General features: G+C 25.1%; 1 protein-coding gene across 3 annotated transcripts; it reads right to left on the bottom strand.

Annotated features, from left to right (window-relative positions):
- Positions 1-897: 897 nt before the first annotated feature.
- Positions 898-13891, bottom strand: LOC113558423. 3 transcript variants are annotated; one of them, XR_003405636.1, is made up of 10 exons: positions 13233-13891; positions 10267-10376; positions 10009-10200; positions 5622-5792; positions 4931-5364; positions 4680-4845; positions 4469-4546; positions 4125-4386; positions 1394-1593; positions 898-1245 (listed from the first exon to the last, which is right to left on the bottom strand). XR_003405636.1 is itself a non-coding variant. In XM_026963880.1 (8 exons), the coding sequence occupies exons 1-8, from the start codon at positions 13741-13743 to the stop codon at positions 4090-4092; spliced, it is 1959 nt and encodes a 652-aa protein (XP_026819681.1). In that variant the 5' UTR covers positions 13744-13891; the 3' UTR covers positions 3980-4089. The 3 variants fall into 3 exon arrangements, 1 of the variants encoding a protein (XP_026819681.1); XR_003405637.1 differs by having other exon boundaries at positions 918-1019; XM_026963880.1 differs by lacking the exons at positions 898-1245; positions 1394-1593 and having other exon boundaries at positions 3980-4386.
- Positions 13892-21138: the final 7247 nt, after the last annotated feature.

A 21138-nucleotide genomic window follows, 5' to 3' on the forward strand; every position in this document is an offset into this window, starting at 1 on the left:
TTACAGAAAAATTGAATTTTAAATCATGTTAAGGAATTCCCAAACTTTGGAAGAGCCTTAATTAGCTTCAACAATGAAGCATGATAATTCTCAATATAATTATTTGTCCTTATTTCTTGGGAAATTTTTAGGGCTCATTGTTAAAAAACAAAATCAATTAAGAATTCATTTTGTTGCACAGCTAAATCAGAGAATTTATTAACATATTGTCTAACTTCATTGAAACCATCTTCTATTGACAGTAAAGCATAAATTTGTGTTTCCGGCAAGTATGGCAAAGCTAAAATCAATGCAAAAAAAATTAATTATTTAATTGTTTCATTTATATTTACTATTATTTACCATTTTAAATATATATGTTGCATTAAAATTTGTTTATATATAATGAAAAATTTGAGATTTTTTTTAACTTGAGTAAACTGTATGACTGCCAAAAAATGTTATTTATTATTAATAACTCATTTTTTCAGATTCAACAAAAAGAAAGCTACTATTTACCTGAAAAAAATGAAAACAAACCCCCCTTGCGTTTTACTATCCGAAAAGATTATTTTTGCGGCATTAATTAGACCATACTCATAATAAGTTATTATAATTAAGTATGCATAATTTAAGGGTAACACTTCTGATATAACTCAGAGGTTGTACATATATATCCTGTGTTTTCCCTGTGAAGATAGCATTAACTAGTGGGAAACTCTATAAAACAAAAAACAAATTAATGGTATGAATATATTTTTAAATTGGATTATTAAATAAAAATTTAAAAAACAATTAAAAAACATACATTTTTGAACAAGACATGGAGTGAAAATATCTGATTAACGTCATTATTCAAAAATATCACAACCAGGTACATGGACCTAAAAATTACGTAGACAATTGTTTGTACTCATAAGAAATTTCCATTAGATTTACATACATTTCTTAAATTTTACTCTGTTTTCTGTAAATGAGCTATATTGAAAAATAGGATACTTTTAATAATTCCATTCACAACCAATGGTCCTTGATAAAATCTATACATCGGTAATTATTCAATAAATTTAGTTTATTCAATTTCAATTTGTAATCAACTTGTATGTTATTGTGATTGTTATAATGTTAATCTAAAAATTTGATTTTCATCATTCATTAATAGATTATGGAAATATGGAGTATTTCGAGGTGTTGCTGGAAACAATCCTTGTCGTAATCGCCTAATTCTTTATGCACACTGAATAAATGTTAAGTTATTTACAGCTTCTAGAAAATTATTGAGTAAAAAAATTAAATTTAAAGATTACATCAAAATGGTATGTTATAGGTTACCTAAATTGTTGATTTTAAAACCTAGTATACAATTAATTAAGTTTGTTTTATTTTTTAAACTAAGAAATAAATAAATACTAACTTAACAATCTATTCCATTTAGATACCACGAGGCACACATGAATTCACAGTTTTTTTAAAGCCTTTACTAGTTATATGTTGTTGAAGAAATGGAACATCTAGATCAAATGGATGTTTGCATTGCTTTGACAACACAAAACTTTTGTTTTCTCTATTTGATGTTATGAATGCAGTTATCCGACATTGACCATTTGTTTTTTTCTAAAAATTTACAAAAAAAAAAAATTAAAAAAATTATTTAAGTTTAAATTAAAAATATTGTGTAATCTAGAAAAGTACAGAAAAATACATAGCATGGTTAAGAAAGAAGTGATAAGCACTTGTCCGAAAAATGATAAGAGTACCACTCTTAGTATGTTATACTCATGGTTATACCGTGGTTACCTAGTGATATACTTGAGGTGTTATTGCTCATGTTTATAATTTTCTCCTACTTGCATTCGGCCCTTAAGAATGTAGGAGAAAATGATAACACATCTGATAATACAATTACGGGTCGAATGCAGTTGTCCGGATAGTATCATGGCTCGACATGTCACGACTGATACCACAATTACCTGTAATCCAGCAGTGACACGTATGTGAAAAAAAACGTTACTACAGCGATGCCCACGTTGCCACTCGCTCAGACAAAAAAAAAAAAAACACTACCTCAAGTTAGTCACTGGGTAACCACCGTATAACCTACCCTACCTATCTTATCATTTTTTGGACAATATCCCTCTCTTATCAGTCGTTGGTTCATTATCATTTTTCGGACAACTACTGGTCTCTTACGTAGGGAGCATAAGATATCAATCGGCAACTTGTGATAAGCGATTGAGTTTAAAATCACGGGTCAACAATGAAGGTATGGGTGGGACTGTGCAAAATATTATTATGTCATTCCCTCTCGGCAGCAACAGTATGATTTAAATAATTCTAATAGAATTTAGGGCTAATTTTTTTCACAAATTTTTCATATTTGGATATAATTACATAATTTAATATATTTGATCAATAAATAATATTTGATGTATTCTGATTTTTTTTTCTATTTTCAACAACAAAAATATTTTACATTATATAAATGGCTAATAATTTGATGAAAAATGGTTTTTTAAAACCTTGTTTAATTTATCTACATAACTGAGAATTGTTTTATGGTAAAACATCTTGAAAACAGAAATATTGTCTTGTCAAATAATCCTGTGCATTATTGAAGAAGCACTAATCATCAAATACATTTAGTTAATGAAAATTGTGCATATGTATTCAAAAAAATGGTGGATCAATAATAAAAAATAATTAGAAATAATTCAATAAATAAATCCCAAAGAATTATTGGATGTCAATGATTTAGATAATATAAAGAATGACTCCATTATATCAGTCAATATGGGACGTTCATCAGTCACATTGAAAACATGTTGTGACTAAATTGTCGTCACTTCACTTTTTTAAATCTTGGAGAATATTATTTAGTTTTACATTATTTTGATAATTAAATAAGCCTAATAAGATAATATATATTTGGTTTGTTTTTATTAGATTAAAATTTGTTTCTAATTTATAACCATTATATAATACATTGACAAACAAATTTAAAGGCAGTTATTGTATAAAAATAATTTTTGGAAGGCGAGTTTTTTAACAAACTGGCAACACAATAATCCTGGACATGATTCAAAAATTACTACAAGCTTAAAAACTTAACCTTTATTAAAATTATAAAAAGTAAATAATCATTATATTATATTATTTTATTTTATTTATTCAAAAAATGTAATTATAATTTCGATTATGTTTTATTAAAAGATTACTACTTTTATAGCAAAGTATTTATTTAGCAATTTCAACACTAGTTTCAACACAACTAAAAAACTTGTTGGAAAATTATTTTCATTTGTTGTTGAGATTAATAGGTAGGTTTTATAACAGTTGTAATGCTAGTGATATTGCATAAATTTAAAAGTCAGACTGTATACCAGTAGTCTCAAACCTCTTCTTGCGGCCAGTCATATCTAAGATATAGTATGGAATAGCAGGGCAAATTTTTTTCATAAGAAATTAATAAATTAAAAACAATGAAAACTAAGATATTATTTTTAAAACATAGGCTGTAGGTTAGACTTCAACTATAAACTATAAAACAGAATATAGTGCGAGAGTAACTGAGTTGGCAATGCTAAGGTGAATGTGTGGTATAACCATTATTAAAAAAAATTTATCTGAACAATTATTATTGACAGATCTATATCAATAGTTTTTAGCCAGTCAAAAACACAGAAAAAAACAGTATAAATATTAATATAAAAAACATATATTATTTTAAATTTTATGATTTATCTCAGAATCTAAAAAATAGAATTTTCTTCTTACTTTGATATTTTTTAGTTAGTTGGGAACGAAAGAAAAGTAAGTGATCGCTGATGCCGTTTCATGATCTTACTACTGTATGTAGCTACTTTTACCCACAAAATTTAATTACACAGTAATAAATATTAAAACAAAATACAAAATTACATGAATTATTTTCTATATTTATAACCAAAAAACACATATAGAATGATTTTTGATAAAAAGATATAAAAAATAGAGTAACAAATTTAACTTAAAACTATATAAAAAGGAAATACAAAAGTAAAACTAAAGTAAAATAAAATGTTTAAGATTTATTCACACTGGTTGGTATGAATATTATTTCTAGTCAAAATATCAATATTCATCAGTATTAACTAACTTATACTGACTTTTATCTAACAATATCCCTTGGGTTATGCAGTCTAAAATCCATTTTTCGTCAACATCATTATCCATTGTCGGTGTATCACCTACTACAACGTTTGCGATAGATTTAGTATTTGTACAATGACCACCACAAGCATGCACCAATCGTTTTAAGAGTTTAGCAGGTGATTTACAGGTATCTGATATGTATATTTTGCCAGCGTTATCAAATATATGAAATTTCAACACTGACCCAAATGTTGTGTGACGTTGTGATTGAAATTCCTTAAAAATGAAAACATGTTAATAAAAAATCATTTAAACATTAATAAAAATAATATAATACACGTGAATTAAGAATTTTTACCTTGACAGGTTCAGACAAATCTGAGATCAAATAATGTTGATGGGATAACCATTTTCCAATTCTGTACGATTCATGTACCTTAATAATAAAATAACATAAATTCAATAATTAAGTTGTATACAAAAATATAAAAATTAAAATATAACAAACATGTTAAACAAAATAAATAAAACTGCACTATTATAATATGAAAAAAATTAAAATATCTTACCCAATCTTCAGAAACAATGAAACATCCATAAGCCTTTGCAAATACAATATCCAATGATTGATTAGAATGTGATTTAGTAATTAAATAGGTAGTTTGAGGTTTCACCATAGCATGAAAAATAAATTTTCCTAAGGTTTTTATAGATGATTTTAAAATTTTCATTTCACTGTTTCAATAAAAATGTTAATGATAAAATATTATTTTTAAAAATAAATATCAATAAAAATCATTTTAAATTTTTTTTAATTTACCTTTTCATCATTCCAGTACAGGCAATTGACTGTAATACCACGCTATTATCTGCTAAAAAGTCTTTTGGTGTCTGGATAATCGTAGAATTTATAGACATTTTTTTGGAATTGCTGTCCTCGGTTTGAGTTGGAAAATCAATAACTTCTTGAATGTTATTTATTACCTCATCAGAAGGAAATAATAGTTTACGAAATCGTTTTCTAGCTTGAAAATTTAATTTTAGTTGATCTTCAATTTTAGCTATTTGACCATCAAGTATTTTAGATGTTGTATTCTCCTTTCCATCAGGCGTGAGATGTTTTCTTATTATTCTAATTGGTACATTTAATTCTTCTAGTTTTTCATCAGGTACAGGACTATCAGTCTTATTTAATAATTTACATATTTGATCTGATACTATATTAACAATATGCTCTGGTTTGTGGAAATCGTCCTTAAAATAAAAAAAATTAATATTAAAACAAACATAAGTAACAATACTATTGAGTTATATTTAACATTTCTAGTGTTTTAGTAATACATTACTACTAATAACCATGTGAGTTATAACAAATATACAAAACAATTTGATAGTAAAATGTTATAGCTGATTCCATTTTTTAATTATGGGGAGTTACAAATTAAATATTAATACTTAAGAGAACACTATTAAGTTATAATTAACAATCAATCTGTTAAAGGTAGACTTACTTGCTCATCCGCAGTCGTTTTTTGAGGAGTCTCAATGCTAGAATGATTTTTTTCATTATTATAGTTTATACTGAGATTAAATTGTTTCATTAGGTTATCACATTTTAACTTAAATAGATGGTCACGTTCAATATTACTAGGATCTAGAAACTTTTGATATGACTTGGATTTCTGAAAAAAAAAATTTTTATTTTTTTATTTTTCAATAAGAAATTGGGGTTACATTGTACAAGTTTATGTGAGGTCCAAAATTTCACAATTAACAACAAAATGTTTAAAATATAATATGGTAAGTATAAATTAAATAAATAATTATTTGAAGTAGGACTGTTCAATTACTTTGATTAACCATTATTTCATATGACCGATACAACTTTAAGAACAAAAAGATATTATTTGAAAATAATGAAAAACTTTCAGCAGATGTCAAATAATTAAAAACTAAAGTTGATGAGTTGGATCAGACATTTTTTGAAAATGCAGTTAAAATTGTAGGTGTATCTTTAGTGTGGAATGAAGAATGCAAGTCATCATAATTATAAATATAACCAAAAAAATAAAAATTAAATGTGATGTATTAAAAGCATATAGAATATAAACTAAACATAAAACCAATATAAAAATAATTGCTTGGCTGTTTGATAAAAATGATGGAAACCGGTTTATCACAGAAGTAAAACAAAGAAATGGACTGCTAATCAGTTTGAAGATGACTGGCCAACAACAAAAATCTTCATTGATTACATTAATAATTATTTGAAAAAATAAAGAAGACTATCGTTAGGAAAGTCCACGTCATTGGTGAAAGAAAAGGAATAAATACATATATATGAGCTCAACTGAAATATTGGTATGGAAAGATGATAATACCAGTCATGAGTATATATAAAAAAACAACTCAAATAAAATAATAATATAGGTAAGTTTTCTCTATAAATAATTTAAGTACCTACATATAATATTTTTATAATAAATGAGTTAGATAATTTATATGGTATTGAACCTGATATTATATATTAAATTGACGACTTAAGATCATATTGTATTAATTAAAAATGGATTAATTATGGTGTGGTATTTGATGCAAATTTAAAATGGAAATTTCATATTGATATACTAATAATATGTTTAAGAAAATGTTTTTTTAAAGAGCTTTGTAATATCCTAAAAAAAAACTATTTTGTATTAGTTCAATCTGTTCTAATATATGATATTCTAGTATGGAATTCTGCCTATAAAAATGTACCTATACTCTGTCCAGAGAGAGAACGCGTCGCAAACCAACCAAAATCAGTTATTCTGCGCATTCCCCAATGATACCTAGCCATAAGTGAATCAGTTTTGATAGCATGGTGACGTGGGGGGGATTCATAGAATCGGTGTGTTCTCTCGCTGGACAGACCATAGATCATTTAATGTAATAAAAAACCCTCATCTGAATAATGAAAAATTTTTATTATTTCAAAAATAACATAGATGTTTTATTTCAAAAACTAAATGTATTAACATTGGAACAATTATACAATAACGCATCAATTATTATGAAAATCTATATGAATAAAACAGTTATTGAATCCTATAGCATGTGTAAAACAAGAGAGATAAATAATGGTAATTTAAGATTAATCAAACCTAATACATATTTGATAGATAATTATTAAATAAATAAAGGGATTAAATTATTTAATTAACTGCCTACAAATATCAAGTTAATTAATAATGATATTAAATTTAAAATTATGGTAAAATAAAACATAAATGGAATCATTTCAACATTTTGTGTAATTTTCCAACATTATTATTATATCTTATTATGTTTTATTTTTTTATTTAAGTTGTTATCATCATATAAAGAAGAAGTTATTATTATTATTAAATTACTAATTTGTTATTGTTTTCACTTTTTTCTTTTCTTATTATCAAGGCTCGGATTTTATAACATTTGCTAATTATTATAGGATACAGATAAAAATAGCAGAGTGAGCTATAAATTTGTTTTATGCACCAGGAACTACAAATATGAAATTTTATAATGCTATTTTTTGCTAATTTGCATAATATAACGTTTTATTTTGTTTTTTTTTTTTTATAAATCTAGTTTATATTATGTGGTATAATAATTATAAAAATGTTGTCATTTTTAATTATGAATAGAACACATTTTTATTTTTGCTATTTTTCATGTTATTATGCCATATTATAGCACATATTTCATTTATTTTTAGTGCTATAAAATTCGAGCCCTGCTTATCATTAACACTATGTATTATAAATTGTAAGAAAGTAAAAGTGTATTAATAAATAATTGTAAAAGACTCCCTCTCTCACCACAAACTATCACTTATAGGAATTAGGTATCAACATATACGAGTAAATGTAAATGTATCTATCATTAAATGAAAAGTATTAACTTATCGATATGAAAAATTGATACGAATTTATAATCTGAAATTTTTCTGTTTTAATCAATAATGCGGAAAACTGCTTAAAGCGGAATTCTTGGTTGGTCCCATGCTATTCTGCATTATACAGGTTTCACTGTATAATGCATGGTATAAAGTATTTTTCAATAAAATATAATACTTGATAAATTAACAATGTATAACAATTCAAAATGCTAAATACTTCTCATAGCTGTATATCAGAATAGAGGATATAAGATATAATTCAGTAATTGTATCTAAGATGTGTATTTAAAATACCTGTATCGAAGATACTGCCCAACCTTATTTATAAAATACATTATATTAATTTATACCCAAATATAATAATAACTAGGGCTGGAAGTTCATGCATTTGCTTGTTTATACTGAGTGCATCAAAAAGTTGATGAATGAGTTAAAAATTTGAATCACAATCTAATGAGTCCAAAAATGAAATTATAGTGTGCATACTTTAAGGTTTTAAAAAAAAAAAATGTGCATATTTTATTGTATTTTACTTGTATTACAATTTTTTTTTTTTTTTATTAATATTTCATGAAAATGTCGGACTAAGTATATTTCAAAATTTATTTGTTGAAAAATATGTTCTTATTAAAACATTGCTAATATAAAATAAAAAAACTAATTAAAATTAAAGGTCATTGCTTGGTCGATTTGATAATCACCATTTGTTTGTATTTGAAAACCTGTCAAAATCTCTAGTTGTAAATTTTAATTCTTGAATTACAACAAAATTTGTTGTCCATGAGAATAAATCTCCTATGTAAAAAATTAGCAAATTGAAGTTTTGATACCATTGGATTCACTGATCGCATATACTTTTAATGTTTAACATACATTTTTTAACAAATTGATAAGTACAACTAAAATTTATAAACATAATATAATTTTGAATAGATAGTAAAAATAGATTGTCTAATTTTGTAGATTAAAATGAATCGAGGTAGAAAAATACCAGCCACAGTTATTTCAAATAAAGTAAATACACAAATGTGCGTTAACAAAGACATAAATACAGATAAAATGGTATTTATATAAATGACTATGATAATTTATGACTATGGTATTTATTGACTATGGTAATTAACAAGTTCTAATAGTTTTATGTGTGGTTTATTTTCTGATGAAGACTGAAAACATATTTTCAAATTCTTTTGGAAAATTAAAACATAACAGGAAAAACGTAGTTATATAAAAGGTCTTGTAACTAGTCGTTCAATTACCCAATGAGGAAAAATAAACAAATCAGATAAAGTTAAGAAACTGCGAGTTGTGATATACACATATAGTTGTGTTTAACTAATGGATAAAAATTGAAGGTATATCGAAAAATAATTTTAAACACTAAGTATTGGTGAAGATTGTTTTAAACGGGGGACTAAAAAATAACTATAGCTAATTCAAATTCATCAAAATTAGAACATGATTCTGAATCTATTTCACTAACTCCTAGTCCAAGACAACTAAAAATACAAAATTACATTATTCATATTAAAGATTGGTTATATTTATTGCCAAAGTCCCTAATCACTATTGCCGTCAATCAACATCTACGTTGAATCAAATTTTGTATCTATTGCAAGTATGTTCAATATTTATAAAGAGTGTGTTAGTGAAAATACAACCCCAGCTTCATGTACACTATTTTGTGAAACTTTAGATACAAACAATACAATAGATAGTTAAAGATATCAGAAAAATGTATAATAATTTGAACTAAGTTCAAAAATATACAAAACGCTATATCCAATACACCACAAACAAAATTAACCATTTTTTAATTAATTGTACATAAGCATAATCAATTGCAAAAATAAAATAATAATCAATGATGCTTATTTGAAGTACAATGTTTTTTTAAGATACTACAATATTTATTTCACATAACTTAATTTTAGTGATGATCATTTATAGTTTAAAATTATATATTGGAATTTACTTACTGGAATTTTAATAACTTTTGATGGTGTTTTGGTGTATTTTTCCAAACCTACAGGTGGATAGTCAGCTGGACTCAGTATCTTATTAGCTCTTCTGCTATATTCCATCCACCTTGCTGACACCAGTGGGATATTACGTTCAACTGCTTTATTATACGTACTGCGGTAGCCATCACAAAACATTACATGCGTAACCTATAAATAAAATCAAGAAAAATTAAAAAAAATATTTAAAGATTAATAACTTATCTTAACATTTACTTTTCGATTAAATGTTTTTTCAACTTTGGCACCCAATTTAATGAGATTATGAATGATACTTGAATCACAGCGTTCATTGTCGATTTTATAATCAACAAATGCAACAATTCCTAAATCATAAAATAAATTATTTTTAGGCTTAAAAAATAAAAATAAAAGTATGTTAAATAAATAATGTTAAAAAAAGTATCAATTATAAATATTAAAATCAAATACATATCACTACTTTTTATATATATAAAAAAACCCCACTAGATTATATATCTATATAGTATTAATTCTGTAATATATAGAGTGATTTAGTTATATAGTGATATTTTCATCAAACAACACTCATTATTTCAAAACCCATTTATGTTTTTGAAAATATTTTTTTAGATAATTTCCAGTCTAAACAAAACATTTATTTAAAAAAAATTATATATTTTATCGTGATAATTTTAAGTTGTTTACTTTTATGAATGACATACATTTTTATTTTCATATTCTGAAGAATACTTTTTATGATACCTAAAATTTAAAATTTGGGTGAGTAATTTATGAGTTATAAATAGAGCAAAGACTTCAATGCATTTGCAAATTTATTTTGATTAACTTTATCATATGCTTAGTTAGTAATATATACACAATACATTTCACAATATTTTTGGTTAAATACTCAAAAGTTTTTAGAGAATACTTATATAGAATATCGGAAATCGAGCATTTAAGTAAATATTGTTCATAAATTAAGGTCAACAATTATATTAAACCATAAAGTTGTCATAAAGAGGCTATCTTAATTGTTACTGGATAGATTCGATTAAATCTGTATTGGGTGTATGATTATTATTATTTTTTAAATAAATAAATAGAAAATTGAATAAAGTAACAAAATATTTAAAGAAACATTCCAATTTTTAGTATAATGTGGGAATGTAATTTTTTAATGCATATAAGTCCTTGCTCTAGCTTATAAGTATTTAAAGTTTAAATGGCAGAATGGAATGGTATATGGATACCCCCAAAATGTTAATATACTACTCCACTCACCTCCTCACCTAGTTTTAAATACTAATAACTCATGAACTAGGCACTTGTCCAAATTCCGATTTTTATATATCAAAATACTCTAAAAAATATTCTGCTTCACTTCTGACTATAAAATTTATTGGCATTCAAAAAAATTAAAACGATTAAAAATATTAAAATTATGATTCTCAAAAAATAAGATGTTATTTTATTTTGACTGGAAGTTATCTAAATAATATTTTTAAAAACGATAATAGATTTTGAAATAATGAGTGCTGTTCGATAAAATATTCACTCAGTATATAAACAAAATTAAAAATCATTTTGAGTAAAAATTAGTTATAAACGTAAAATTGTATTTAATAATAATAATAGAAAAAATATTCACATCTAAAATTATTAAAAAGATATATAGAACTTTTAAATGTATTCTACCATTGAAGCAATTTTTCTGTTCGTTCAAAATACATTGTATAAAAATGTGCATAAATCTAAAATCTTTAATGTTTTAAATTTTGCTTATAACTTTTTTGATATTTTTCATATATTTTTTTTTTATAGTCTTTGGATTTGTCTAATTATTTACCATTTTATAATATAATCACATTATCAATAATAGCTTTTGTTGATTTTTAAAATGATAGACACGTATGTGCATCCATAGCACACCAAAGTCGCTTACATTGGACGCATATGTACGTCTATAGCAGTGAAAGGGTTTTAAAGCATTTTTAAGTATTTGAATAATATTTTAATTAGCTACTTGATAAAAAAAAAGTATTATTTACAACACTACTCATAGCATAATATAAACTAAGTATGGTAAAAAAGTTTATCAAAATTATCAACCACTATAAGAAACTAATATTGCACAGAATAAATAAAATAATAAAATACAATTGTGATATTCCTATAATTCTGAGATTACCACCACATTATGCATTTTAACATTTATTAGAAGTGCATTTAAACAAAATGTCAACACTCGCCAATTATTTTGATACTTATATGTCAACATTTATAAGAATACATACAGACATTCACGGTACCATATATATAAAAATATTTTGACTTAACAGAACACCATATCTGCATGTATTATTTCAGTCTTACTAATGTAAAATAGAGTAAATTTGCATTCAATAGAAACAATTTCATGTCATTAATACTAGCCAATTTACCTATTAAACAACTCAAAGGTAAGAATATATCTAAGGCATCTCAAAAGTTTTATTTTAACCCGTCGTTGGTGTTGCTAATATTTTGACACCGTTAGAGTTTTGCTCATCAATTAAAATACACGTGTGAGCATATAAATATACCAGGGGTGGCCAACTTTAATAGACTTGCGATTGACCTTAGAGATTTTCTAGGTTGTTGCGATCAACAAAAAAAAAAAAAGGTTGTCATTATCAATAAACAAAAAACATAAAATATGTACAATGTACATGCGTGTTACACTTTTTATTCGATATCTGTGTATAATCTCGTTTTTCATAGTTATTTATTGCTTTTTTCTAAATATAATTATTATATTCATGGGATATACTAAGATATACAAATTTACAAAAAACAAAAAATATATATTTTACTTGTTTTCTGAAAAAAATTCAAAAGTTCAAGAAAATCCGAAAGGGTGTCGTGATTGACTCAAAATCATCTCGAGATCAAACGGTCGATCGCGATCGACTGGATAAAAATGCTTATTACTCACTTAAAAATTAGAATATTAATAAAACGTTATGAGATACCCTGGATATTCGTACCTTTAAGTTTTGTAATATGTAAATTAACTATAATATTTAAGCTAACAACATAAAATGGATTCTACTAAACACAAATTTGCTTATGTTTCAAAGACAACAGATACAAATGAGTTGTCCTCCCAAAGAAGTTTATTTAACAAGGATTTATTTTTTAATAAATACTAATATCAATGAAATATTTTAATTTACCTTTAAGAACTTGTTGAGATTTCTCATCATTATTCTCTGTATTTATTTTAGACACATTTTTTATACTTGTTATAGGACTGTCTTTTAAATGTTGTACTCCGCTAACATTAAGACTGTCGTTTGATACAATTGAAACATTACTTGAACTTTTTTGAATACCCATAAAGGAGTACAATTCTTTTTGTGCCTCCATCATACATTTCATCATTCTTGGAGTAGGAACAAACACTCTTTTAGGTTTTATTACTGGAGTATCTACAAAAATATCTTCATATGGTAGTTTCTTTCTCTTTGATACGGGTGTTTTTTTCTTAGTCGATTTGTTTTTAACCTCTGCATTATTGACGCACTCGTTAGGTGGTATAAGTTCGCCAAACAGGTCTCTATAACCTTCCAACGGTGAATCAATACACAAATCTAGATTATGATTCAATTGTATATCAATCGAATCGTCACTTAGTTTTCTTTTTTTACTGCCACTAGCCCGTTGCGATGTTTTTTGCAAAGACATAATCGTAGATATACGCGACTATTTATTAACTAAACAAACGTATAAATCAAATCAAGTCACGTTTGACAAAACAACATAACAATTCTACTCAGGATTAAGAGGTTAAAATTGTATATTAGAACACAACGTATACGAACACCCACGCCAGTGTATGGTCTGGGAAGAATGAATATAGGTTAACCAACAAACATGAATGAAGTTAGTTACCGGCGTCCCCGTCGTAACGACGCCAACGTACACGTGCCGCTTATCGTTTTTTGATAAGGCTTTGATTATGCTATAGCTGTTGTTGTATGTTGTGAATACCAAGGAGAATATATATCTGTGACATGTCACATGGTTTCATCGTAGAAAAGATTCATATTCAGCTTATAGCTAACTTCAAACATACCTATATCACTAAACCATAACGTCATCATGAACACGTTTAGCAAACTGTATGATAATAGAAATTTGTGCGGATGGTGACAAATTGTAAAAAAATAATTGTAATTTTTTAATTGCAATGAAAAATATCTTGTTAAAATTATTTATTTTAATAGGAACTATTGACAACGTATTTAATGAACACTGGTATGTTTTAATGAGAATGAGTTCTAAACAAAAAAAAATATCTTTTGGGAATAATGACGAGTGTATTATAATGTACTTATATAGTTACATTCTGAATGAGAAAATCTAATTGTCAGACTACTATGAAGAATTAACTTACTTAATAATAATAGTGATTCTTGGGAAAATAATTGATTAAAGATGTTAACGGTTGAATGTAATATATTGATATGATTTTCATGTGAATTTCTAAATGACACAAAATAGATTTTTATAACCGTTTGTATATTTTTAAGACAATATCTAATTTTTTTCTAAAAAAAATATATACATTTACTAGACTTTGGTACTTGGGAAAAAATATAGATGCAAGCCAAAAGTGATATTAAACAGTATGAACTAATAATCATCTAATATATTCTATTTTAATAATTAACAGATAATATGAAGTATATTCAGACATTTCAATTTTTTAGATTTCTGTAAGCACAACTGACAAGGAACATTTTATTCAATTTTCAAACCTAAACAATTAAAATTGTAAATTTTTAACAACAAAATAATTTTCATTTTCAAATGTTTTTCTTTTTATGATCAATTTTATTAAAATGTAAACTTCAAATAGTGATAAAAACAAAAGGTTTAAAGTCTCTATAATTAATATTTTTTGAAAAATAACAAAGATTATTGTTATATAATGCAAACGTATAATGACGTATTTTTCATTAAAAGTGTGAAATTTTGCTCAATAAACGTAAATAGCTTTATTGGTGTTGTAAGCTTTTTTGTGTTATTAAAGATATTAAATCCCTTTTAATGGACTTAATCCTCTGATACAAAAATGTAAGAACCTAAACAAGTTTCTAAACATTTTAATAAATATTTATTGTAATTCTATGATAATTTTCTATAGATATTTGAAGTTAAAATTTGGACAAAATTACATATTAAAACAATAAATAAAATTGCAGTTAATTATTTTGTTATGATTCAATTACACTATTTGTGGGGGCATAAAACTTTTAAGCATATTATAAATTTTACTATATACAATTACATTTTTAAAATTTGTAGATTAATTTTAAAATATTATTACTCATTAGATTTAATATTAATTATACTATGGACCTATCACACTGGGCACTGTTTACGGTAAATCATTTTATTTTTTTCAAAAATTGTGTATTAATAAAATAAATATATATTACAATAAAAATAAAAAAAATTAGTTCATCACCAGTGTTACAAATACAAATTGGTTCTTTTTATCTTTGTACTTTAATTCTTTCAGATGGAAATTTTTAAATCCACTAAAGGTAGGTAGTGGAAAAATAGGTTTTAAAGAATACACTTATATTGTATAGCTAAATACCAAGGTAAAAATCATTTTACTTGGTAATGTTTATCAAAAATACAACTAATTGCCCTAATGGTTAATAATTATAATACAAACATTAATATTTTAATAATTTTTTATACCTATTAATTTTTTTTTATGAATTTTATATTTTAATGTATTTTAAATTGTTGTTCTTTTTTTACCAATTATCAGGTGGTATAGGTTGATAGACCGTCTTCACTCAGAATTGTTGTTTACATAGGTGCAATTTGGATTAAATTGATGGGGGTGCTAGATTTAAGTTTCTAGTTTTATAGACCATAATTCTTAAATTATAACTTATAACTAGGACTTGGATTTATATGTATTTATGAAACCAAAATATGTATTTACATTAGCAAAATATGTGCTAAAAAAATCAAAATATATATTTTACTAATATGATTTATTTATTAATATTTAATTATTTAATATATCCATATGAGTTTCTAATGAAACAAATTATATTTTAAATAGTAAAATTATTTAAAAAAAAAAACGATGACAGACACAAAAAAAAAATAAAAAATAAAAAAAAACATACACATCATTGTAAAATCAATACATTTATCACTCCGTTCAGAATCTAAAAGGTATTACAAATTATAAAATAGAAATAAAAAAGCTAAAAAAAAATAAAAATTTAATTATCTTGATTACAATTTATGATAACAGCCATTTTGAAATTTAAAAGATCTTCGATTTGATCGTAAAATTGCCTTATACTGACTAAATTATCTTTCGGCTTCCATTGATATTATTGGACTGTATTGCATTTTGACTATGTCTGAAGAAGTAAGTTATATCTACCGTAAATTAAGTTCAATAATTGATATTATTCTGTTACTATGTCGTACTTTTAGAAATTTGGGAAGTTGTTTGTATTGAAAAATACAATCGTCCATAATTAATAATTGTAAAAAAACCGTAAATGAACAAATTATCAAAATATGTAAGAAAAAATAGAATTTTTGAAAAATATGTAAAAACATATAATATAAAATATAGTTAATTTCATTGGAAATCCCTTGAAACGAATTTATCACTCACTTACATTAATTTATTCACAGTAAAAATAAGTATTTACATATAAATCCAAGCCCCACTTATAACCAATAAAAATCGATGATGCTATAAAAAATTTGGGAGTACTAATATGAAACTTGAGGATGTTAAGCACCCCCTATTTTGCACTTATGCTTATGGTTGTTCATATACAATGATCATAGACGTGTTTACGGGTCTTGCCTTTCCTGCACAGATATGACCTGTGAAATTTGATTTAACTTACATTATAAATTGTGGTGCATAATATAACCTTATTTTTTTCTCAGTTTCTGATTTCATATATTTTTTTTTTAATTTTCATCATTTGGACTTATAGCGTTTATATTTATAAGACTATGAAAATTGATAATTCTAGTGCAGTAAATCCATCCTCCTGGATATGCCACTGATGTGCATGACCTGCGAATGAAGCCTAAAAACACCTTTGACAATGATACATCATCGAATTAAAATTTAAGACATAATAATGATTCACTTGACAGCTAATGTAAAGCAGAGTGGTGCCTAAATTACTACATTTTTTTTTATTATGATTACAATAGTTTACCTATTATATATTTTATATTATCTAGGAAACATGGTAAATAAAAGGATTTATAGTCATACTCATAACTAAAGACCAGATTTATATGCATTTAAAATTTTAAAATATGCACTTATAAGGTTTCAAATATACACAAAATATGCAAAATAGTTTTTGATTATTACAGCTGGATATTTAAATTATAAAATTAAAACATTAGTGATAGAAAAAAATAAACTACAATATATTTTATGATTGTGATGAAATTAATTAAAAAGATTAATTCGTTATTGGAAAAACAATAAGTAACAATAATATGTCAATCCATTTTCTAGGTGATGGTAATTTTGAATTTGAACACTTAGGCATTGTAAAGTAACTAACACAATTCACAAACAAGGTTATATAAAATAAAGACGTTTTTATAATACGTTGACTATTGCCGAATGTACATTTCAAACTACAATTATCAGTTTGTCAGTCCATGTTCTATAATATTAACAAATTACAATAAGTCGATAATGTTAGACGAAATGTCAAAATAGGTAAGATAAAAATATTTAATATTAAAATCAATAGGTATGAATTAGGTATATCTACCTACCTACCTACCTACCAACTAATAAGTAATAATGATCTACGAAAATATAATATTATATTTTTAAAAATATTATCAATTTTTGTATTGTGTACCAAATGTATAGATAATAATTGTACTATAAAATTATAAAACTAAATAAAAACATTTCAATGTATACCTACATAATATGCAAAAGTATGCAAAATAAAAATTTGTAATATTATTTATTTAGGTAGGTATGATTGATGAAAATCCATTTACTGCATGGAATTCCTTATACTGTCAAACGGGCCAATATATATTTTAATAAATTTCCTTATACTGTTAAATAACAGTGGCTCAAGTTGGACTAAATAAGTTAAACATAATTTACAGAAATGTATGCAGGATTATAATAATTCATTATATAGAGTAGTAAATTTAACATATATCCAAACATTTTTTATTATCAATTTATATGTAAAACATCTCATTCAATGAGTATTAGTGTAAGTTTCCGGGCCTTTTCAAAACGATAGATATTAAACATCAAATTAATTAATAAAAATTAATACTTTCTTTTAAAATTTGTTGCTGCTACACTAATAAAGTGATTTTAAATATTTCTAAGATAACAACAGAATTCTTGTATTACATTAATTAATTGAGAAGAGACCGTTATGGAGGTAAAACTAAAAGATAATATTTTTGTCCCAAGTTAAACACACGCCCCAAATTGGCCAGTTTGACGGTACATGCATTTATGCAAAATCCGGTCTTTAGCCATAATTAGGGTCCAAAATATCAATTGATTATTTTCGACCATTGATTAAATATATGTGTATATTTAATCAATGCTTTGTCCTATGTGTATTGTATTAAAAATGTTTATGATTCAATGTTGTGTTTACTCACATGAAAAAGTGTGAAAAAATATTAATGCAGGAGCTTAATTTTTTATTTCTTTAAATACAACAAATAAAAATCTAGTAACATCACTTTGTAGTAGCCAGGAGCTATTGCCATGTAGGTACAAATTAGTAATGGTAATAATCGAATGAATTAATTGAGTAAAAGATTCGAATGATAAAATTACGAGTAGTAGTAAAAAATAAAAATCATGACAAAATAAACACTTTTCTTACCCGTATGCTACTGACCACTGTATAAATGTTTAATAAGTAGTATATATAAATATTATATATTATATTTAACCTTTCGATAGGCGTGCTAATATATATTACACGAACAGGCGGGATAGTTTATACGACAGAATGTTTTTCAAATATATTTACTTACAGTGAAGGATAAGTAAATAATTTTTAATACAAACATTGTTTGAAAACATTTTACTCTTATTTGTATAATATGTTATGTTTTTATACATTTTTTTTTCGTATGATCAGACGGAGACACGGAGTTGACTGAAATATACGTCGATGTTAATTTGAAAAAAAGATAACAATTATTAAGTATTTATAATAAATACGTTATTGTAGAATAGAAAAATCCCAATTTTAAACGGCCTACGTAGATGAAGTTATGTCGATAAATCTATAATTTTCATACAAAATGCGTATATGATAGGATAAATTATTATCAATGCGATTTTTGGCATTAATCGAATACGAAGTGTTTTTCTGTTACCTATTTATTTTATTTTATATTTCGTAAAATGGCACCTAAAAGATCGGTGATATGGGATCATTTTAAAAAAATTAATGAAAAATGCGTGAAGTGTCAAGTATGCAAAATAGATTTCGTTTACAACAATACTACAAAAGGTAATAATAATACGTTATTGCTGTTTTATTTTATCGTTTATCTTAACTGTATTGTAAATTGTAATGATATAAATAATACCTATACCTACTCATTTATAAATATTAAATACATTATTTTTCATAATGTATATTAGGTATTTTATATTTATAAGAGTATTACAATATCTTAATTGTCTTAATTTTTTAAATTTTAAAATTAATTACTATTACTTTGTTTTAAAAGTTTTAAATTCCAATTTATTTATTTTTATTTTATCTAAAGAACATTTGAAGAGAAAACATCTTGTGCACCTTAATCCTATTATAGAAACTGAAAAACAATTAGATTTAAATGTATTAGCGGCCGGTCCTTCTACTAGTTCTAATTTACAATCAGAAAATTCAAGTTATAATACGAATTCACAGCAGCCATGTATTTCACCTACACTTAAATGTCCTAAACATTCTCGACAATTAAAATTATTTGGTTCGACTAGAGGTAATGAATTATACGAAGTGGAAAAAAGTTCGATAGACAAAAGTCTTATCAAAATTATTTATGTTGATTATCAACCACTTTTAGTAGTTAAAAATATAGGATTTTTGGAGTATTCAGAAAAATTACAGCCTTTGTATAAGCCTCCTAGTAGAAAAACGTTAACCATGAAATTATTACCTGATGAATATAATAAGATAGCTACTATTTTTAAATCTATGTTAAAAAGTGTCGACAATGTTTCAATTACAAGTAATATGTGGACATCTAATAGTAATAATAGGGCTTATTTAACAGTTACGGGACACTTTATATATAATGATCGTTTATATTCACTCGTTTTAGCAACAAGAGAAATTATTAAAATACATACTGGTGTAAACATTGCTACTTTAATTTCTGACAATTTAATTTAGTGTAGTATTTTAGACAAAATAGTAACAATAGTTTCAGACAACGGGGCAAATATAAAAAATGCGATAAATGAACACCTTCAAAAATATCATCATCCATGTGTTGCCCATACATTAAATTTAATTGTTAATGATTCAATTACTTAAAATGAAGAGTAACTTAACGTGCTAGAAAAAATACCGAGCGTTGGTCGGGCATTTCAAACATAGTGTTTTCGCGTCCACAAAATTAAAAGAAATACAAAACCAAATGAATATTCCCGAATTACAAGTAAAACAAGACGTTAGTACTAGATAGAGTTTTAGTTTGATAATGTTCGAAAGACTTATTTAAATTAATTAAAGCGCCGTTATCTGCCTCAATAACATTTCTTCCTCGTGCTCCAAATTTCTTAACCACGTTAGAATGGGAATTAATATCTGACTGTCTTCCGTTATTAAAACCTTTTGAAATAATGACAGTTTTGTTATCTGGGAAAAAGTATCCGACAATTTCCATAGTTATTTCTTTGATACGAGGACTTCAGTATACATTGAGAAACAAAACTACTACAACAACAGGTAATTTACTTAAAAAAACGGCAATCGATGTTTTAGCTAGGCGTTTATAGAGATATTAGAATGCAATAAAATAGTAGCAAAA

Source organism: Rhopalosiphum maidis, chromosome 3 (genome assembly GCF_003676215.2).
Source record: "Rhopalosiphum maidis isolate BTI-1 chromosome 3, ASM367621v3, whole genome shotgun sequence".
Taxonomy (NCBI): domain Eukaryota; kingdom Metazoa; phylum Arthropoda; class Insecta; order Hemiptera; family Aphididae; genus Rhopalosiphum; species Rhopalosiphum maidis.